Source organism: Saccopteryx bilineata, chromosome X, assembly GCF_036850765.1.
Source record: "Saccopteryx bilineata isolate mSacBil1 chromosome X, mSacBil1_pri_phased_curated, whole genome shotgun sequence".
NCBI lineage: Eukaryota > Metazoa > Chordata > Mammalia > Chiroptera > Emballonuridae > Saccopteryx > Saccopteryx bilineata.
Window position 1 is genome coordinate 72102403 of NC_089502.1, and position 23102 is coordinate 72125504.

Below are 23102 nucleotides of genomic sequence, written 5' to 3' on the forward strand. Positions count from 1 at the left end.
TTTTCCCTGGGCATAAAATATTCTTCACAAACATTTTATATAGTCTTATAACAAGCCATCTTGTGGCTGTACCATATACATTACTTAAGTAAAATGTATAAAAATTCTGATTTCTTTTAATGGGAGACATTTTACACTTTGATGTAAGAGGTACTTAGCATATTGGTTCAAATTTGAGATTTGTACTTAAATCTAAATTCAGACCACGTTTTCCTCACTTACTAGTTATGTGCCTTTAGACAGATATCTACTTCTTCACCCTCAATGTGGAGATGATACTACTCTCTATTTCACAGGGTCATTGTTGAATTAGTTGGTGCATATGAAGTGTATACTGACTAATGAGTCTCCGTACATAAAAGCTACTGCTGATTGTTGCTATTGCCACTATTACCACCTGAAAACTACCAAGTTTTCAGCCAAAGGAACACACTTCTACAAATGAAATTTCAATTATTTTTGACTTGAGTTAGCGGATCTGTTCATAAAGATGGAGGGTCCTTTTTCTAGTGCCTATGAAATCCTGTATGGCTAGCTGTTTTTTTTAAATCTGGGACTCTCTCTGTTCCTTTTCCCTTTGCTGACATGGCTTTGGTAGCACCTCTTTGATACCCACACCTACCTCAGCTGAGGCTTCTTCTCTTGTGTGTAAGAAGACCAATGAGTCATAAATACAAGGAGCATTAACAATGCAAGTTATTATATAGAGTCATAGAAATTAGTACCAAAATGGTCCTTGGATATCACCTAATTGACTCACCCCCGCACCCCCATTCCTGCCGTTAAAACATATGAGGAGAACTAAGGTCCAGGAAGTGAATAAGACTTATCCAAGGTTGTATATTGAGCTAGTTATAGTGCTAGGCATGGAACCCAGTGTTCTTTATCCTGTTTGTGGCTCTGCAAAGACCAGTGCTACAAATAATCCAGGCTGTAAATCACAGGTGGATAAGAAATACCATGGGCTTGGGGCTAACTGGAGTAAGTAGGGAAGGCTTCCTAGAAGAACTACAGTCAGCACTTGCTTCCTCTTGATAGTAAGCTGATTTGCATTAATTTATTTGCCCCTTGGTAAGCACTGCTCTGTTATTGGTTTGTTGGTTGGTTGGTTTGTTTTTAATCTTCAGTAGTAAGCTGGTTGGAAATAGGGGCCGGGTTATTTGCTCCAAATTCTCCCTGCCTTGCCACCAATATCTAAGTTGCTCAGGTTCTTAGCATCCTAGTTCCTTCTTCTATGGTTGAGCAGAGACACTTGTCCCAGGCTCTGCTGAACACAGGGCCAAACAAATAACTTGTCTCCTTCGACCTCATCCTAGATCAATGTGCGTGTGACCACCATGGATGCAGAACTGGAGTTTGCCATCCAGCCCAACACCACTGGCAAGCAGCTGTTTGACCAGGTAAGGGATTGACTCCTTACCCCTTAGTCTCTTTCACTTCTCCCATTTGTTCACACTATAATGCCTACCTCTTGGGAATATATTTTTCTACTTGCTACTCTAAGAGAAGTCAAAACAAAGGCTTACCCCAGCTTTAATAACAAAGGAGGCAGTTTAACTTTGGCAACCTGTACTTTAGATGGCTCCAATTAATTCTATCCTTGGTCATGAAAATGGCAGAAAAGAGAAGCAAGCAGAATGGTAAATGCTCTAAAAATGAGGGAAGGTGATGTTGAGAGGCTGGATGAAAAAGGTGATGGGAAGAAGTAGAAATTGGTAGTTATAAAATAGTCATGGGAATATGAAGTACAGCATAGGGCAGGGGTTGGGAACCTATGGCTCGCGAGCCAGATGTGGCTCTTTTGATGGCTGCATCTGGCTTGTAGACAAATCTTTAATAAAAAAAATAATGTTAAAAATATAAAACATTCTCATGTATTACAATCCATTCATTTCCTACCACTCATGTTCATGGTTGTGGGTGGCTGGAGCCAATCACAGCTGTCCTCTGGGACAACACCAGATTTTTATTTGATAATGCGTGACATACACGGGTCCATATATGGCTCTCATGGAATTACATTTTAAAATATGTGGCGTTCATGGCTCTCTCAGCCAAAAAGGTTCCCAACCCCTAGCATAGGGAATAGAGTTAATACTATTGTTGCAACTATGCATAGTGCCTGGTAGGGAAGCATTTTGTGAAGTATATGATTGTCTAAACCCTATAATGTATACCTGAATCCAATACAAAATAATATTGAATGTAAGTTATAATTGAAAAAAAAAAGTTAAGCACACAGAGCCTTCCTCTCACCTCTAAAAGATATATGTGATCTCTTTTCCAGAAATTAAATAACTTATTTGCAAACAGCTGGTACCTGGCTGGGATTTAAACCCTGCATTCTTGTCACTGCACCACGTGGCTTCTGTCACGTTATTTTGTTGTTGTTTTGTAGTACATGGAAACTGTCCCAGAGATCATGTGCTTTGTGTACATTTCCCTCAAAGGAATATTGGAACTTAGGACACCCCTGAGGATGATGAATGCAATAGGATGGTGTTTCATCTCCTGCAGTCATGCCACAGAGATCATATTGATGTGGTTATTCCCGTCTCCAACCCAAGGGGTGTCCCTTTGCTGCAAATCATTATTACCAGAAGGGATTGTGATATAGTAGCCAGGCAGAGGGCATGGAATCTTTCAGCATTCAAAGACTCTCCAGAGGCCAAGGGAATGTGCCAGACTTTCAGGAATGAAAATGTTGTTCCCATTTCCAATGGCTGGGATTACTCAAGATAGGCTAGATTCCTTTTCCTCACCAGCCTCTGGTGAGATTTGTTGGGGGAGTCTGACATTATTGTCCAGGATGTTAGGACCACATATTACCTTGATGGATTTTCCAGGCACTCTTGCTCTCAGAGCCCCTCTACAATCTGAGAACTTCCCTAGAGTTGGGAAGGGGAATGAAGAAAGACAAAACAGGTTATATGGAAATGAGATATTTCTATTCCTATGAATACCCCTGACTGTTGAGGGGAAAGACAAGGAGAAGATGGAGATGGTAAGGGGCTGTTTTCTATCTAGATCTCCCTGTAAAAGGAAGGGTGGGATGGTTAGAGATCTGGGGAGAGCTTGGTTGGGTATGCCCCTCTGAGTCCCTGATGTCAACTGGTAGACTGAGAAAATTGTTGTTTATGGCTAATACAGATGAGAGATAATGTTTGTCCAAGGCTTACTTTATGCTAGGTACTGAGACAGATATTTTATGTATATATCATTTGACTATCACAGAACCCTTTGAGCGTAGAAATTAGTACTGGCTCCATTTTACAGATGAGAAAACAGAATCTTCATTTTCCTAGCTAGGCCTTGTGAAAATTATTGAATCTCTCCTGATACCTTACACAAACCTTTTCCTTTCTTGGACCTCAGTTTAGCCCTCTGTATAATGTATAACTGATCTCTCAAGTCTGGGTAACTGTCAAAAATGTATCTCCAGCATTCAGTTCTGCATTCCATGCCTCTTTCCATTTCTAACCCCACTGTTTGGATTTCTTATGAACCCTTTCTATAAAAAGGAGGGAAATGACTCACGAGTATAATTACCAGTTGGCATATATGTGGGGGAGGGGAAGCTACCTGGCATGCACATCATCTCCTCCTGGACAGGCTTCTTAATGTCTCTGGGACAAAAGGGAGAATGTATCTATATTCTACAAAGGCTGTTTGGCCCTTTGCTTCAGAAAGCAATATCATTCTGGGCAGCAGATATAGAGAGGAGAGGTTTTATACCCTACCCCTCTCAAACAAAATAATGCCATCTCCTGCCTTCAACACTGGGATTTTGTTCATTTGCATTGGAGGAGGATAGCTGTGGGTTGTGAAGAAGGCATAATTTTCAGCCTAGGACATAAAATCTTTGAAATCCTTGAACAAAGAAGTTTATTAATTTCAAAAAGCCACAAGGCCTAGTAATTCTTTGTTAGTGTTGATTTGGTTTGCATACTGTGGGTGTGGTTCTGAAGGCAGCCCAGATGGTAGGGAGCCCTGGTCAGATTGGTGTGCTAGTTCGGAAGGCCACTGCTTTCCAAAGAATGCCCTTAACAGGCTTGAATTTTTCATACTGGTTGAGGAAAGGAAAGGAAGAAACCCAGGAAGTTCATGACTTCCCTTTCAGAAGATCGGTGTTATTTTTATTTTAAATTTATTTATTTATTACAGAGACAGAGAGTGAGTCAGAGAGAGGGATAGACAGGGACGGAGAGAGATGAGAAGCATCAATCATTAGTTTTTCATTGTGTGTTGCAACACCTTAGTTGTTCATTGATTGCTTTCTCATATGTGCCTTAACCGCGGGCCTTCAGCAGACCGAGTAACCCCTTGCTGGAGCCAGCAACCTTGGGTTCAAGCTGGTGGGCTTTTGCTCAAACCAGATGAGCCCTCACTCAAGCTGGTGACCTCGGGATCTCGAACCTGGGTCCTCTTCATCCCAGTCTGACGCTCTATCCACTGCACCTCTGCCTGGTCAGGCAGATCGGTGTTATTTTGAGAAATATTTATTGAGCACCATGTAGGAGTACTTAGCCCTGCACTAAGTACTTTAATTCTTGCAACGATCCTTCCTATGAGAGTGAAAGAACACATTTTAGGTTCTGTAGTTAGTAAGATGTGATATAGAGTTCCAAAAGTAAAGCATTGATGCAATACTATGCTTTTCCCCACTGCATTATTCTGCTTAAGGTGAATGAAGCTGTTTGACTTGAAGAACGCTGAGGAGAAGATGTGTTCTCTGTGTTGGGATCTCTGAGTGGCTGTCATAGGAAAGAAGGGGCTATTGTTCTGTGAGGTCAGAAGGGGTAAAGCCTGGACCCCATAGGTTGAAACTATGGGGAAAAAGATTTGAACTCAGAGAAGGAATTGAGTGCCTGACACTTTTGGGGCCAAGGCAGGCATGGACAGGAATCTACAGAAGTATGTGTTCGCAGGTTGTTGGAAGTATAATCTCTTCCCACTAAATTGATGAGGCATAAGGGAGGAAGTTTATTCTGTCTGGCCTTTGAGACCTATCATTCAAGAAAACCCTCCTCATGGAACTGGGCCTAGGAGGAAGGAGCTAGACTACTTGGCAGGAGTTTACAAAAGCTCTGGAGCCATCTTGGAACCAAGAAGCTATCTGGCTGATGACCAGAGAGGAAGCACCCTCATTTGGTACCAGCAATAAATAACAGGCAATGATAGGAAACCATAGCTTGAGGAGACCCAAGGACTGGTGGGAAATGGAATTGAGGCCCATAGTTCCTCCAATTTATCTTTGTTTCTTCTTATGAATGTGCTCACAGATAGGGAGAGAAGAGAACACACATTAAACAACATTCTGTTACTTACCTCTACTTTTAAAGCCTGAGGTTCTTCAGAGGGCTCTTGATTACCTAGATGACACTAGGGGGCAGTGTCACCACCATGAATTTCACTTTGAGAAACCTCTGCTTGGCTCCTCCCCAGCCAGGGACTCTAGCTCTAATTCTAATCTAACTTGATGACCTGCCCCTTCTCTTAAGGTTTGAGCCCTAGAAATGAGGTGAAATCTCCAAGTGTCCATTCATTTATCTTTTTATTGATTCAATATTGACTGAAGGTCTACTGTGCCTCAAGGAGGATGCCTAGACCCATCAAACACCATCTGTGCCCTTAAGGAAAGTACATGCCATTCTACTCCCACATAGAATAAAAGAAACACTTTTGGGGTTCCGGTTGTGTATAGAGCATGGAATTTGGTGTTGGCCTTGGGTTCAAATTTTGTCTTTCTATTGCAGTGATTTTCAACCTTTTTCATCTCTTGGCACACAAACTAATTACAAAATTTCTGTGGCACACCAAAAAATGTATTTGTCAATCAGACAAAAAAGCAAAAAAAAAAAAAAAATAGGTATAATTTTGAATCATTTACACCAGATAGCTATTGTGTTGACTGTTGTCATTTTTTTTTTATTTGACAAGGAAAAAGGTCAGTGCTCCTGATTAAATAGTCAGGAATTATATGATTTTTAAAAAAATATTTTATTCATTTTAGAGAGAGAGAGAAAGAGAGAGAGGAAGAGAGAGAGAGAGAGAGAGAGAGAGAGAGAGAGAGAAGGGGGGAAGGAGGAGCAAGAAGCATCAACTCCCATGTGTCTTAACCAGGCAAGCCTAGGGTTTCGAGCCAGTGACTTCAGCATTCCAGATCGACACTTTATCCACTGTGCCACCACAGGCCAGGTATGGCATGTTTTAAAAAAATCTTTCAGTTTCCTGATTGAAAATCACTGTTCTATTTATCTGTGTGAATTTGGATGGCTTATTTAACCTCCTAGGGCTTTTCTTTCCCCAGCAAAATGATAATCACACTAATCTCAGGGATTTTTGTGGTCTTATTTAATGCCCAAATAAGTAAAGCACCTGGTACATAACGGGCATTCTAATGTTAGTTGTTCTTACTTAAGGGCCTAATAAGTAGGTGGAAATTACCCTAAAAGTTCAGATAAGGGAGCCATGAAATCAGGAAGCTTTTCTAGCTCAGTAAAGTCCTTAAGATTTGTGGACTCTACATTGAAGTCAGCAGCCCTTTCTTTTTCTTGCATTTTATTTTAATATTTATTTTAATGATTTTTAGAGAGAGAAGAAGGGAAAGCGAGACAGAAACATTGATCTGTTCCTGTATGTGCTCTAACTGGGGATCGAACCTGCAACCTTTGCATTAATGGGACAGCTCTCTAACCAACTGAGCTATCTGGCTAGGGCTTGCATTTTATTTTATAAAATAATTGGACCTATTATTATTATTATCATTACTACTACTACTACTACTACTACTACTACTACTACTACAGTGTCTCCATCTTATAGATTAGGAATTGATGCTTTAGAGAGGGAAAATACCTGTTATGGTCAGATAGCTGGGACGTAGTATAATGCCTTGAACCAAGCCATATACCATTTCCAGTTTTCCCAGTGCCTTTTGTCAGCTCTTCCATTGTGACCTCCCTTCTCTTTGCCTGTTTTCATTGTAAGTGGAGGGAAGTTTGGTTCCTAAATTTAGAACTCTACCTGAGTGTGTTCTGTGCTATAGAGCTGGTGGCCTCTTGAGCACAGGCACTGTGGAGTAGCAGAAGTAGCAATGGTGTAAGCCTTGCCTGGAACTTCACAGTTGTGCATTGATTTGCTTTTGGGTGGGTGGCTGATGTAGCTGCTGCCACGGCTGTAGTGGGATCTCAACAGACCTTAGGTGTTTGGTCATAGATGCAGTTTTGCATATAATTCTTTGTGCACTCTTCCTCTTGAGGCTCCACCCTTGCTTCCCAATTCTGTTCTGGGCATCTGAAGTGGGTGATAACATCACTAGTTTGTTTACTCAGATAGATACATGGGGTATATAGGGAGGGGGTACTCTGGGCTTCAGAATTGACCCGATCTCCCCTTCCCTCTATAGACCTCAGATATAGGCAGCCTTCACAAGCAGGGGAGAGGAAAAAGGGGGTTCTTTCTTACATCCACATGCTTCTGGTAATTAGAGATGATTTTCTTACCGAGAAATCTCTTCTTTTTACTGGGTCCCAGTTTTCCAAATTATGCTGCTTGGACCCTATAGTCCTCTGCAGCCTATTGTGGGAGTTTGTTTTGTGGAGCTGAATAGAATCCACTGCCAGTGTCTTACACACTGAAGCCTTAGTCCTTCTAGGCATTTGTGGCAGGTTCTAGGGGGCACACATTGCTGTAGGATGAATTGGATTTAGTATTTCAAGGCATCAATTTCAGTTGTAGATGGTATCTATTTTATAATTAAAATGTAGTGATTTAAGGAATAGCATATAAAATTTTCACAAATGAATAAGACTAAACCTGAGGCTTCAAAGAAATTCTGGCTTGCAGCTACTTACTTATCTCACCCCCCCCCCCATTTACACTGTGACAGCTTTAAGAAATAATAGCGTAGGCCAGATGAGCTGGCTGTTTGGGGTCAAAGGGAGCCAAGAAAGAATTTCTTTCTCGGGTGTGTAATCATTTCTCAGAGTACAAGGGTAGGATCCTAGTCATTGGAGCCACAGATGTTGTTTCTGGAACCAGGATCTAGATAGGCTCTACCACTAGAAAATGAGGTTTCTCTTTCCTCTGGAATGAACATCTCACCTGGAAGCAAAGCTGGAAGCAAGCAAAGCTTGGCTTCACTTTTAAGTCTTGAGATTCCTTATAGCCTGGGGTTCAGGGGTCATCTGTTTTATCCTTTGTTATTTTTTGGTTGCAATTCTGATTTCAGGTCATATTTCCTGCCCCCTACACACCTTGATTTCCACACTTTGGGACTTCAGTAGGCTGAGAGACATTATTCCTCTTTCCAAGTGCTGGAACCTCAGAAAGTAGAAAATTTATATTCATCTGGTTTCACTATGTTCATAAAGGAAGATACAGTGCTTAGAGAGATTAAAATTCCCTGCTGATTCTGCACTTTTTTATTTGATAGTACTTTATTTTTTGTCCAACTTTTCCTCAGAGATACTCTAGATTCTGGAAGTATTTTGACATCCATATTCTTCCTCTAATCCCACTTTTGCCTACCTCACTAGTGAATCAGACAACCTGGTACAAAAAGAGGCTACAGAGCCCACTCCTGGAATCTCTTGGATTAGTTATGTAGTCGATGCCTGCCACACTACCTTTTGGTTCTGGGGTCTCTGAGCCTCTACAGTGGGGCTGTTCACAGAGGCAAAGGCCAGTTGCTGCTCTATTAACTTTGTTCCCAGTCTGCTCTACCCCTGCCCCCAACCTAGTATCCAGGCCCTATTTGTTGATCTTCAGCATCTTTGGTGGGTCTCTTTCTCTCATGGGGTTGAATAGTTTCTTGAAACTTATTCTTACTGATTGAATCTGGACACACTATTCTTCTGCAACCCTGTGGAAAACCATTAGAACTGTTAAATGGTCTCTATTTTATACTTAGGATGAGATAAGAGATGTTTTAAACAATCTTTCCTGTCCACACACTCCTACTCTATCTAAAAAAATAGCCAATATTACATTTCAACATGAACATTTTGTATTGTCCATCTAAAATCTGCTGGCAGTTCTTATTGCTTATTGACATAGACACAAGGACTCACCTTGCCATTGAATCGTGGAAGTCTTTTGATCTTTTCTCATACCCTCACCCCCAATTTATCTTTTCTAAACATGTTTCTAGTTATCCAAGTTAGCAAGAGGTAGATGGGAAATAGAATTTTATTTCTTAGTCTTTTACAAAAACCTAATTAATAGATTGATAAAGCTCGAGATAAGAAAGAGGTCATTGAAGCCACACCACTTGTAGCAGATGGGGGAGCTGAGGCCCAGAGAGAAAAATGTGTTGCCTTAAGATCACACAGCAAAGTTGAGACAGAAGTGAGACTTTCCGGCTTCCTGATACCTGCTATAAAATACAAAAAGTAAAGTCATCAACCTTCACTGCTCACTGGGGCAGTGAAGGTTGATGACCTGGTAATATGGCTTCTCTCCAAAGCTGTTGTTGACTGAGCCTAGTGGGAAAACCAGAATCCATATCTAGATGCAGAGGTGGTCAGATTTTCTTACCTGGATGGGATGTCTGGACTAAAAGAGAGAAAAAGCAGTTAGTCACTTAAGAACCCTAAGTCCCTGTGAGCCTTTGGTGTTAGGAGGGAATATGCTAGAGAAGAAAGGGTATAGGTTTTGGAGTCATATGCATTAGGATTCTAGTCTAGTCTCTATGGTCTTAGAAAGTTGCCTCTATAAATCTCAGCTTCCTCATTTATAAAATGGAGATAATAGCTATCTCAGGGGTTTTCAATGTTCAGTACCTGGCACATAATAGGTACTTAATACATATAAACTACATTTTCCTTGGGGTCTCTGAAGAGCCTAGATTGTAAGCTTTCAGAGTGACTATGGGACTTGGCTTTGGATGCATTTGGAGGGAGGGGTGTGTGTGTGTGCGCGCGCGCGCGCGTGCTCGCTTTCAGGAGAGGTAGTGTTTTATTCACAGGAAAGGACATCAGCAACACTGTTTCCTTGTTCCCTGTTGCTGTCTCCAAGTAAATTTCTTCATCTCAACCTCCCTCCCTCTACTGCCTTCCACCCTTCCCTGGGCCTCACTGGCACCAAAAAATAAAAGATAAAGAAGACTGACTGATGCCAGCATGACCTCATTAGGATGTGGCTCAAGTTCACTGCCTTCATCCCCAGTAGTAGGTATGCTGGGGTTTAGCTGCCAACCAGAACCATTAACATACTAATGTCAGGGACTGGAAAACATCCCACCTCTCTTTTCCTGGCTGTCCTCTCTTTCCACTGCTCAGCCAAGAAGCCCAGAACATCAGAGGGCCACTCAGATACTACACTGAGGTACTCACCCTGTTTCCACCTCATAGCCACTCTTAAACTGTGTGAATGGTAATGAAAATCATGATTTGGAAAGAAGCATCAGCCCCCAGACACAGTACAGCTTTTTGGTGTATAGATACCACAGTCCCTGCTCTATCTCTTCAGACATTCTTTCTTGGAGCACTGTAAATGGGACTCAGTCTGAAGGATGTAGGCATTATTCCTAGTTGCTAAAGATAGAAGAGCAACCTAGGGGAACAAGATACAGGAGTTAAGCCAACAATCTCTACCTTCAGCCTTTAATCCATCCTGGGAGTGGGAAACTGCATGGCATAAGAGAGGCAGGGAAGTGGCAGAAAGCACTGGATCTGAATAGGTTTCAAGTTAAACAGATCTGACTCTGCTACTTAACTAACTGGACCTTTACTTTTCTGAACCTTACTTTTACTATCTGTAAAATGGGCCTAATTGTCCCTTCACCTCAATGTCACTGCAATAAACTCAATAAACTTTTTAAAATGTGCCTAATTATAATTATATCATAGGGCTCTTGTGAAAATTAAAGGAGATAATGGATATAAAGTTACTGGTATGTGGTAGTTCTCATAAGTAATAGGTCCATTCCCTACCTCAGAAGTACTTTGTGCAAAGAGATGCTGACATCACTTCTTGACTACTGCTCAAGTGTATTTTCTTTCCAGACCCAGAGTACCTTATGTCATTTAAGGTTAGAGATCAAGTGGGCTCCACTTTTATGTCCTGCATGTCTGGTACAGGCTAAGCATTCAATCAGTGGTTGTTTTGTGTTTTCTTTTCCAGGTGGTGAAAACTATTGGTCTGAGGGAAGTTTGGTTCTTCGGTCTGCAATACCAGGACACTAAGGGTTTCTCTACTTGGCTGAAACTCAATAAGAAGGTAATTGTTTACCCCACACTCAAGTTTGGAATTCATTTCTCTCCTAGGTCTTGCTCAGAAAGTAATGCATTAAGCTGGCAAATCCAGGGCACCTAGGGCTGTGTTTTTCACTGAGCAGTCTGTTGACCACTGGATCAGAATAAGGACAGAGGACTCAGCTAAGGCAAAGCTCTTATTCTGTTTCCACTTTGACTTCTCCTAGCGAGAATGGCCAGGGTCCAAGGAGGAAGGTATCTTTCCCTTCCTACTGGTAATTGTGTCTTGAACTTTGACTTGTTTTAGACCATAGTCATTTGTGGTTCTTTGAGAGGAGATTGGTATCCTGTTTTTATTTTCAATCTCAAGGGCTTTAGGAGATTTTTTAAAAGAGTCCTGTACTCTTGAACTGGAATTTCAAAGGTCTTATCTTGTCTTTCCCTAACCTATCAACTGATGACTGATTCCCATACAGACATTCTTTCCTCATTTTCTATCTCAGTTGATCTCCAAATGGGATGATCTGAGTATATAGATCCAATCAGGCTCTCCAACTCCAGGTAGCATCTCTGTGGGAACATGGCAGTCTTTTGTCTCAATATTCTCTTACTGGCTGCCTTTGTCCTCAGAGATCTCCGTTCTCTCCTGTGGCTGTTTCCATAAATGTGTTTAGGGGATAGGTACCTCACATTCTGCTAGCAGAGTCTTGTTTTCTCAGTGAGTGGATACTTTTGCTGGATAAACATGGAACTGTTAGAAATCAATTTCAGGCTTTAAAAGGCAATCCGGTTTGTTTTCTTACCTAGCCAATTCCCAGGCCTTAATCATGCATCCTGGTCTTTACTTTGCTAATTTATGGAGTTGGGGGAGCCTTAAAAGAAAAGCTCTTGTAAGCCTCCCCCTAGAATTTGCGGGCAGATGGGTATATTGTCAGATGATGGCAACTTTGGGGCTAATGACCATCTTCATTTCAGGAACAAATCCCCTGCAAAAAGCAATGATGGACATGGCACTGAGTCCCCAAAGAACATTATGTGTCTCTTTTCTGAATTACCAAGAGAGTTACCCCCTGGTTCTTTAGGATTACCCAAATTGAATACCTTTTAGTGTTTTCTTCCCACTCTATAGCTACTCTCCAACCCCAAAGTCTATTTTTTTTTGTATTTTTCTGAAGCTGGAAACAAGGAGAGACAGTCAGACAGACTCCCGCATGCGCCCGACCGGGATCCACCCGGCACGCCCACCAGGGGGTGATGCTCTGCCCCTCCGGGGCATCGCTCTGCCACGACCAGAGCCACTCTAGCGCCTGGGGCAGAGGCCAAGGAGCCATCCCCAGCGCCGGCCATCTTTGCTCCAGTGGAGCCTCGCTGCGGGAGGGGAAGAGAGAGACAGAGAGGAAAGAGAGGGGGAGGGGTGGAGAGGCAGATGGGCGCCTCTCCTGTGTGCCCTGGCCGGGAATCGAACCCGGGACTTCTGCACGCCAGGCCGACGCTCTACCACTGAGCCAACCGGCCAGGGCCCAAAGTCTATTTTTTTGAGAGCCCATAATTCCTTGATGCTCCCAGGTGACTGCCCAGGATGTGCGGAAGGAAAGCCCCTTGCTCTTCAAGTTCCGGGCCAAGTTCTACCCTGAGGATGTATCTGAGGAACTGATCCAGGATATCACACAGCGCTTGTTCTTCCTGCAAGTGAAGGAGGGCATTCTCAATGATGATATTTACTGCCCGCCTGAGACTGCCGTACTGCTGGCCTCCTATGCTGTCCAGTCTAAGTATGGTGATTTCAATAAGGAAGTCCACAAGTCTGGCTACTTGGCAGGGGACAAGTTGCTTCCACAGAGGTAAGGTTGTGTCTAGCTGTCTGCCCCGGTCAGAGAGTATGTGGCCCAAGGCTAACCAATTTCTGTCAAAATTTTTCCTCGCCATTAAGGTCTGTCTGAAGACCATGATGCTATGGTAGCCAGAGAGGCACATTTGCATTTGGCACCATACCCTGTTGTTTCCTGGGCTCTCAAAATAAAAAGCTTCCTTTTCTCCCTCTGTTTGCTTGATTACAGAATTTATTATTCTGGAAACAGGTTCTTATATTGAGAACCAGCAATGGATTGATTTTCTATTCTCCCTAGTTCAATTTTCTCAATCCTTTTCACTGATTTAGACCTCTTCTACCAGAGTTTCACAGGAGAGAGAGAGATGAAAGCCAGGGGCATGGTAGCTCAAATCTTCATTTAATATTGATAACCAGTATTCATAGCTTTCTACTTTTTTTTTTAAATGAGAGAGACAGAGAGAGGGACAGACAGGAAGGAAAAGAGATGAAAAACATCAACTCTTTGTTTGTGGCACCTTAGTTGTTCATTGATTGCTTTCTTGTATGTGCCTTGACTGGGGGGCTACAGAAGACTAAGTGAATTGGGCTTCAAGCCAGTGAATTTTCGGCTCTTGCCAGTGACCATGGAGTCATGTCTATGATCCCACACTCAAGCCAGTGACCCTGCACTCAAGCTGGTAAGCCCATGTTCAAGCTAGATGATCCTGTGCTCAAGGCGGTGACCTCGGGGTTTGAACCTGGGTCCTCTGCATCCCAGACCTACACTCTCTCTGCTGCACCACCACCTGGTCAGGCAGAACTTTCTGCCTTTGTAAACTTCAAAGTTGAATGCTCTAAAAACACTCATTATTTCTGTTTTAGTGTCACAACAACACAGAATGAACAAGGAGGGTGTTGTTCTTATTCCTGACTAAGGAAATAAAGGTGCAGAGGTGCTCCCTCTGATTTGCTTGATATCTCACAGCTCATCTGAGGCAGAGTCAGACCTGGAATCCCAGTTTCTTGATATTTTTAACCCTGTTTTTCCCCCACTGCATTCAATAGCCATTTTCATAGGCTTTTTTTTTTGGGGGGGGGAGATTGGAAGGAAAAGTTTTGCATCATTCTGAGAGTCTCCATCCCATTGATACTTTGATATATGCATAACTCACCTGAAAGTATTAGAGATAGTAGTTGTGCCCTGGGATTCCACCTGAGTTACTGCTATGATGTCTGAGATGGTATATTTGAAACAAGCCTTGTTTATGATCTACATGTAGTTGCTCTGAGTGGTTGAGCCTGTTAGTTTCCTCCTAAGACATTTAGGCTCAGTTCTCTGTTCTATAGCCATAGGCTGTAATCTCATCCCTGAGCAATATTCTCACAAACTGTTTTTTTCACAAGAATCTCGAAGAGAGTGTGCATGCCTCTGTGAGGCATGTCTACTCTTAGCCCCAAAAGGTAGCACAGGCTCTTGATACATTCCTGTTCTGCTTGAGTCCCATAGAACGTTATTGGATTTTCTGGTTAAAGGGATGAAGGAAGGTGTGCCCATTGTTTTGCTAGGTCACTCTTTCTTTTCTACCCCCCTGGCAGTTCCATATGCCAAATTAATACCCTCCTGGTAAAATTTCAGTCTGCTTCCAGTTGAGACCTTAGTGTGTTGACTCTACAACCTCTTTGCATCAACCCCCTTGGAGAGATAAGTGGCTTTCCTTAACTCATACAATTTGGGCTTTGTGCTTTAAAATACTAACTACCCATTGTCTTTCCAGGGTCCTGGAACAACACAAGCTCAACAAGGACCAGTGGGAGGAAAGGATCCAGGTATGGCATGAGGAACATCGGGGCATGCTCAGGTAAGCCTGCCTTAGCACCTGTGGGCTTCCACTGCCCTTGCATGGAGAAGAAGAGTTGGTCTGGGGGAATAAGAGGCAGAGCACTGGAGGATGTTGTAGAGAGACAGGAATGCAATGAGGGTAATTTAGAGATAGAAGGCTAATCAGAACCATTCTAAAGCTATATATATATTTTTTGTGAATGATAGCAAGTGAGAGCCCAAACAGCTTTGACCATAACAAAATGAAGGGGCCCTTGGGATCCCAAGGGAGCATGTAGACCACCAGGGGCTCCTCACCAAGAAAGAAATAGGTAATGAGCTCTCTCATGGCAAACCATTTTGGGGCAGCCTTGTTGAGGAACAAATCTTGCTGTTTTGCCATCACTATCAAATTGGTTTCCAATAAGAATGTGCCTATAAAAGAGTCTTCTATGGCAGCTAACCTGCTAAGGATAGCAAGGGTCAGGCCACCCTTATTTCCCTAGGGAGCTTTAGACCTCAGGCTTTATGTTATATTCTGTTTACCATCACCTGCTTACCATCTATCCCCTTTCTCACCCCCAATGGCAAGATACTTGTCAGAAGCAGAGCAGAGAAGCAGATAGGCTTTCTCTCTGCCTAGGTCTGATTTACAGGTTCTCCTCTTTAATGCCCCACTCTGTTGTTTAGGGAGGATGCTGTCCTGGAGTATCTGAAGATTGCCCAAGACCTGGAGATGTATGGTGTGAATTACTTCAGTATCAAAAATAAGAAAGGCTCAGAGCTGTGGCTAGGAGTGGATGCTCTGGGTCTCAACATCTATGAGCAGAATGACAGGTATATCTCAGAGATCTTTTAGATTATTTGGGTCACTTTGACACTGAGGGCTTACTGCAGAGTAAGACTGTACCTCCTGAATCCCACCTGGGTAGTTCTTTTCCTGCCTAATTTAGACTAGCCCAAATAATTGCACAACCTCCCTCACACTTCTAAATTTTGCATTGACCAGACTTGCACTATTCACTATGGTAACACTGCCTCTGTGTAGCTACTGAGCACTTGAACTATGGCTACTTGGAACTGAGATATGCTGTATGTATAAAGTACACATAAGACATTGAAGACTTAGTATGAAAAACAAAATGTAAACTGTCTTGTTAATATTTTTTGAAATATTGTTCTGCATATGTAAATGATAGTATTTTGGATATACTGGGTTAAATGAACTGTTAATAACACTTAATTTCACCTATTTTTTTTACTTATTTTTATATAACTACTAAAAAATTTAAAATTATATGTGTGTCTCTTATTTCCAACATTGCCTAGAACCTACTTTGTCAGGATTTGTAGTTAATCCCATTCCTGTGTGATAATTAAGTCCATACTCTCTTGCTACAACCTTATCTCATTTGCATATTTCCTTCCCTTGGTCTGCTCTTGGTGAGGATGCAGATCAGTAGGATATTGTTCCACATAACTTCTGAATTTTGGAGCTCATTATTTACTTTTTCCTCAACTTTTCCAACTTTGGATGGAAGAGTCCCAATTAAATAGGACTGGATATTCAATGAGAAATTGTTATGAGGTCTATACACAAAGAAGATAATGAAACAAATCTCAGATAAAGAGTAATCTGTTAGTTATAGTATTAGGAGGTACTTTGGGCAGTCTCAATGCTGTCAAACTGTCCTAGTGGCATGTGATGACACTGGCTGAGCTCTCAATGAATCTACCTCCTGAAAGGAGAAGTGGATGGAGAGCCAGAGCAAGGCATCAACCCTCTGTATCCTTCTTGTTTTGCCCATATCCTGATGTTTTTGGTCTCCATTTCTATAGACTGACTCCCAAGATAGGCTTCCCTTGGAGTGAAATCAGGAACATCTCTTTCAATGACAAGAAATTTGTTATCAAGCCAATTGACAAAAAAGCCCCGGTAAGTGATTCCTTCCACTGGCCAAGACAAGTACTTGCCAAGACCTGGATAACACTAGAAGCAATTTTGTAATTGTAGTTTTATTTCCGTTTTCGTGTGTGTGTGTGTGTGTGTGTGTGTGTGTTCATATGTGTACAAGAGTCACAAAAGGAGATTTGTGAGAGAGGGATGTTAATGCCAATAAATGGCTAGGAAGCACCGTTTGCCTTGTGTCACCCTGCTACCTATGTCTCAAGGGAAGCATGAGTGAGGGAGAGCCATAGGCAGTTTTAAGTGTGTCTTTGCTGCACTGGGGCTCTGGGGTGAAGACAGAGAGTGCATCTTTTAAAGCCTCTAGGTCCCTCAAAGAACTCTTCATATACAGGTGGGGCAGAATTAGATTTAATAGTTGTTCACACGAAAATAATACATGATACATGATCTACATATTACATTGTATGTCTACCATCCAATAATACAATAATTAATAATTATTTAAGAATAAATTCTTTGTTTTGCATACTCATAACTATAAACCTACTTTTATTCTTGCTCTGTACTTGATTTATTTTTAATTTTGGAAAATGGACAGAGCCAGGAGAAGGCCATATACAAAGATGATCCTTCAAACTTGCTTTTTGGAATAACTTTGCTGCTGTTCACTCAAGAGTTCTCTCCAGAGCAACTTAAGAATAAGAAAATGCTTTGGTCCAGTTATTTCTTTAATATGCTTGTCTCACTTCTCACCTATTCAGTTGCCTGTGGCTGACAGACTGGAAAGCTGGTGATTGGGTTTAGGATGGAAAACTGAGATGAGGGTATCCCTTTCATTGGTACCTTGTGTTTAATAAGTGCCAATGGCCATGCTGAGCCAGACCCTACTCTTGAGGCCTCAACTATTCTTCTCGTCTTGAGATCTCTAACCTTCCCAATAGGCACTTTATTTACAGTATGTTGTCTTCTTAAAAACTCAACCACATTGTCAGGTAGATAGTAACATACCCATTTTATAAATGATGAAATTGAGATTCAGAGAGATGGAGTGATTTGCCCAAGATCACACAGCTAAAAATGGTAGTGCTCTGATTTATACCTAGGTCATATGACCTCTACAGTTTATGTTCCTTTCACTGCTTACCAAGTTATATGAAATGGTAGCAGTTTATGTTCAGTACAGAGGACCTGGTGGTTAACCCACCAACTGGTCCAGTGGTATTTGTGGTAATAAACTCAAACTCACTGGATTTTTGTTTATGTGTATGTATGTTTTTACTGCTGCTATGTAAAACTTTCATATAGGAATGGTAAGTAAAAAAGCTAGCTGAGATCAAGAGCTTACTTAAAAAGCAGTAACAACCAGGACAACCAATGTTTACGAGGTTTATGTATTCATGTATGTATTTAAAACCTATGTTATTACAAAAAGGATTTAAGGGGCTGGGTATAGGAAATGCTTTTAGAAGAAAAGAAACAGTCCATCCACACACACTGTACTCATCAGGGTATTATGTAGGGATTATTGAGCCTCAATGAGAAGACCCTGAGATCCAAAATGATCTCTAATTAGCAGATAAAGTCAGTACTTGCTAGGCATTTTCTATACAGTATGGATTGAGGGTATTTTAGGGTGCAAGGTTGAAAGAAACTGTGGTTTGAGCCAAAGAGCACTAATTTTAGAGTCACACCTGGGTACTAGTTTTGGTTTTGCCACTAACCTGCCACCTGATCCTGGGCAGGTACCTTCATCACATTGATAGTTAGCCTCCCCAGCTGTAACAGAATATTCAGTTAAATGATCTTTCCAGTGCTTTTGAACTTAGAGCAGTTCACCTTCATCTTTCCCTCTAAATGTTTTCTCATTGCTGGCTTCCCACCAGGACTTTGTCTTCTATGCTCCCCGGCTGCGGATTAACAAGCGGATCTTGGCCCTGTGCATGGGGAACCATGAGCTATACATGCGTCGTCGCAAGCCAGACACCATTGAGGTGCAGCAGATGAAGGCGCAGGCCAGGGAGGAGAAACACCAGAAGCAGATGGAGCGGTAGGTGATGTGGATCTGTTGTGACGGCCAGGGCCAGAGCAAGGAAACTTCTTTAAGTTGCCAAGTCTGCTAAAAGCTGGACATGAAACCATCCTGGGATGGGGGGGCAGGAAAGAGAGAGAGAGAGAGACAGACAGACAGACAGACAGACGGACAATGAGAGTGAGCTGTACAGTGATGACTCTTCCTCAAGTAAGCAGGCATTAGAAGCTTAGGTTTTCAGAGGCTTATTGGAAGTAGGGTCATTTCATGGTTCTCCATTGTCTATGGTCTTCATGCCATTGCTCTTCTAGACAGACTCTGGGTTGTTCCAGGCTATCTAAGCAGTATAGTGTCCATAGTAGAAGGCTTCATGTACATTTAAACCTGGACTCTGTAGGGGTATTTTAAGCGGAATTGGGCAGAGCCACCAGATTTTTCCCTACAAAGCTGCTATGCATTGGAGGCCCTTGGCTACTCAAAATGCAGCAAAGTTCAGCTTCAGCATCAACTTGGGAACTTGTTAGAAAACCAGGATCTATACGTTATCCCAGACCTATTGATTCAGAATATGCATGTTAGGATCCTAGGTAATAATTTTTCCGGCAAAGATATGTAAATGGCCAGTAGGCACATGAAAACATCTTCAGTCATTAGGGAATTATAAATCAAAAGCACAGGAGGTACCAATCCATATTCACTAATATGGATATAATAAATAAGGACAGAAAATAACAGCTGTTGGCAAGGATGTAGAAAAATTGGAACTCAAGTACATTGCTGGTAGCAATGTGAAATGGTTCAGCTGCTGTGAAAAAGCGTTTAGTGGTTACTCAATAATTTAAAACACAATATCATGTGATCCCACATTTCCACTCCTAGGTATATACTCAAAAGAATTGAAAACAGGTGTTCAAACAACTACATGTACACATGTGTTCAAAGTAGTGTTATTTACAATAACCAATAGATGGTAACAGCCCAAATGTCCATCAATGGGTGAATAGATAAATAAATTATGTATACATACAATGGGGTTTTATTCAGCCATAAAAAGGCAAGAAGCACTGATATATACTACAATGTAGATGAACTGTAAACATTATGCCAAGTAGAAGAAATCAGAGACAAGAAGTCACATGTGGTATGATCCCATTTATATGAAATATCCAGAATAGTTAAATCTATACAGACAGAATGCAGACTGGTGGTTGTCAAGGGCTGGTTGGGGGGAGATGGGGAGGAACTGCTTGATGAGTTGGGTTTTTACTTAGAAGTGATGAAAATATTTTGGAGCTAGATAGAAGTGGTAGTTACAAAGCACTGTGAATGTACTAAATGCCACTGAATTGTTTGCTTTAAAATGGTTAATTTTATGTTATGATAATTTTACCTTAAGTTATTTAAAAAAATAAGATCCCAGGTGTTTCCCATGCATTTCATAAAAAGCTTGGAACTTCAAGAGGCTTCTAATACAGTAGACTAGAAAATGACACCATTGTTGAAACGTTAAACACAAAGGTTCACAGTTATTCAGAAAAAAATATTCTGGAATTGGGGACAATTTTCAGAGGTGGAACTGGCACAAATCTGCCCTTAAGGAACTTACAGTCTAGTAGGAGAAAAAGAAAAACAGAATATTCCTAACTATTCAAGGTACAAATGCTATGTCATTCGTTCACTTGATAAATATTGATTAGTGAAGGGAAAAAAAACAAACAGGCAAAAGTCCCTGCTGTCATTCCAGTGGACAGAAACAGAACAAATAAGAAAATTATACAGTATGTGAAATGGCAATATTGACTTTAAATAGATAGCCAGATATTTCTCCAGCAAAATGGGTTTATTTTGGAACAACAAAGAATTGCAATTCAGAACATGCAGTCTAATGACAAAGTATATGCAAGTCCAGAGAAACAAAGAGAAAAAGAAAGAAAACTCTTTTATGGAGAGGCTGTTGTAAACAAAGAGTCCATGGGGGGGGGGGGATTGAAAGTTCGAAGTATAATGGCTTTTCATTGACTGAGCTGTGGCTGTCTCCTGTTGGCTGAGGCGTTACTGGGCCTAGAAGAAACTTTTCTTCCTTCTGCTGAGGTAGTAAAACAGTATCACTTCCTGTAAGAGGTACAAGGTATGTCTCTTCCTGTTGGGGTCAGTAGTGTGCATCGAGTGATGTGTGTGAGGGTTCTCTCTTCTAGCCTCCTGACTCCATTTTGAATGAGGTTTCTGTTTATTAAATTTCAAAGTAAGAAGTTTTGTGGAGAAAAATAAGAGGGAAGAGGGATGGGGAAAAAGATAGTCCAAGTATTCTGAGGGCTCAGAGAAATAAAATACAGTGTGTCCGTAAAGTCATGATGCTCTTTTGACTGGTCACAGGAAAGCAAAAAAAGACAATAGAAATGTGAAATCTGCACCAAATAAAAGGAAAACTCACTCAGTTTCATACCTATTCAGTGCAGTTCAATGTGGGCTCACACACAGATTTTTTTAGGGCTCCTTAGGTAGCTATCCCGTATAGCCTCTACAGCAGAGGTCCCCAAACTTTTTATACAGGGGGCCAGTTCACTGTTCCGACCGTTGGAGGGCTGGACTATAAAAAAAACTATGAACAAATCTGTATGCACACTGCACATATCTTATTTTTTTTTATTAAATTTAATGCAGTGACATTGATAAATCAGGGTACATATGTTGAGAGAAAATATCTCTAGATTATTTTTACATTTGATTGTGCTGTATACCCCTCCCCCAAAGTTAAATTGTCTTCTGTCACCTTCTATCTGGTTTTCTTTGTGCCCCTCCCCTAAGACTCACATATCTTATTTTAAAGTAAAAAACAAAACGGGAACAAATACAATATTTAAAATAAAGAACAAGTAAATTTAAATCAACAAACTGATGAGTATTTCAATGGGAACTATGGGCCTGCTTTTGGCTAATGAGATGGTCAATGTCCGGTTCCATATTTGTCACTGCTAGCTGTAACAAGTGGTATGATGCGCTTCCAGAGCAGTGACGCATGCGTCCCGCATCACTGGAAGTAGTACTGTATGTGAGCGACACCGCACTTTGCTCAGCATCCTGTGCTCCTCTCACTGACCACCAATGAAAGAGGTGCCCCTTCCTGAAGTGCAGCAGGGGCCGGATAAATAGCCTCAGGGGGCCACAGTTTGGGGACCCCTGCTTTACAGACCCATCACTGACTGATGGCCTACCAGAACGGGGTTTCTCCACCAAACTGCCGGTTTCCTTCAACTGCTTATCCCACTGAGTAATGTTATTCCTATGTGGTGGTGCTTCGTTATAAATGCCCCAATATTCACATTGCACTTTGGTCATGGATTCGAATTTAGCAAACCACAGAACACACTGAATTTTCCTCTGTACCGTCCACATCTCGACTGGCATGACCGTGGGCTGCTCTGCTGTATACACGGTGTTACATCATCATCTGAGCATGCACACATGCTGCCACATCATCCTACAGAAACTGGGAGGGTTTTCTTTTTATTTGGTGCAGATTACACATTTCTAATGTCTTTTGTTGCTTTCCTGTGACCGGTCAAAAGTGCACCATGACTTTACGGACACACTGTACATCTAGCCAAGGGAGAAAAATGTCTCCTAGAAGAGACAGAGAGAGAAATAAAAAAAACCCAACTTATTCTAGAAAAATAAAATTATCTATTTTTGTAACAAATACTGGGGAAAAGAATCTAGAGTTGGGCTTTAGAGAGCCAACAGAGTTAGGCCTGAAGTCTAATGGCCTAGCCATAGAGTTTGCCAGACTTGAAACACAACATCCCAGCACAGAGCCAAAGCTTTTCTTTTTGTAACTCCATGAGGTTGACAAGGCAGAACTTAATAGGCCATTTTACATATAGGGATACTAAGAACAGGCACAAAGATGTGACACAGTAAGGTCATCCAGTGGCTACCCTTCAGTTAGTGCAGAGGTGGAAATCCAGGTTGGATTTCCTGAGTCTTGGACAAACTAATTGGGCCTTGAGTGCACCAGCCCATGTGGGGCTACGATGTAAGGACAAGGATGTGGAGATGAAGAAGAGTGATCCCAACTCACAAGCTCTGGCTGTGTTATATGGGTGGGGACTCAGGGTCAAGGGACAGGGAGCCTTGGAGATCCTGATGCTTCTATGTGGTCTTGCTATCCTATTTAATCCCTTCTTTCTTCTTTACTAGTGCTCTGCTGGAAAATGAGAAAAAGAAGCGTGAGATGGCAGAAAAAGAGAAGGAGAAGATTGAACGAGAGAAGGAAGAACTGATGGAAAAGCTGAAGCAGATTGAGGAACAGACTAAGAAGGCTCAGCAAGGTGAAGCTT

The 23102-nt window shown here is 41.7% G+C and overlaps 1 protein-coding gene across 1 annotated transcript in view; it reads left to right on the forward strand.

Moving 5' to 3' along the window:
* Positions 1-23102, forward strand: part of MSN (moesin) — a 76915-nt gene that overhangs the window by 47806 nt on the left and 6007 nt on the right. The window contains exons 2-9 of the mRNA XM_066248933.1: positions 1317-1400; positions 11128-11223; positions 12765-13039; positions 14784-14867; positions 15518-15664; positions 16667-16763; positions 18620-18783; positions 22963-23093. Of these exons, the coding sequence (XP_066105030.1) occupies positions 1317-1400; positions 11128-11223; positions 12765-13039; positions 14784-14867; positions 15518-15664; positions 16667-16763; positions 18620-18783; positions 22963-23093 (1078 nt within the window). The remainder of the gene's footprint in view (positions 1-1316; positions 1401-11127; positions 11224-12764; positions 13040-14783; positions 14868-15517; positions 15665-16666; positions 16764-18619; positions 18784-22962; positions 23094-23102) is intronic.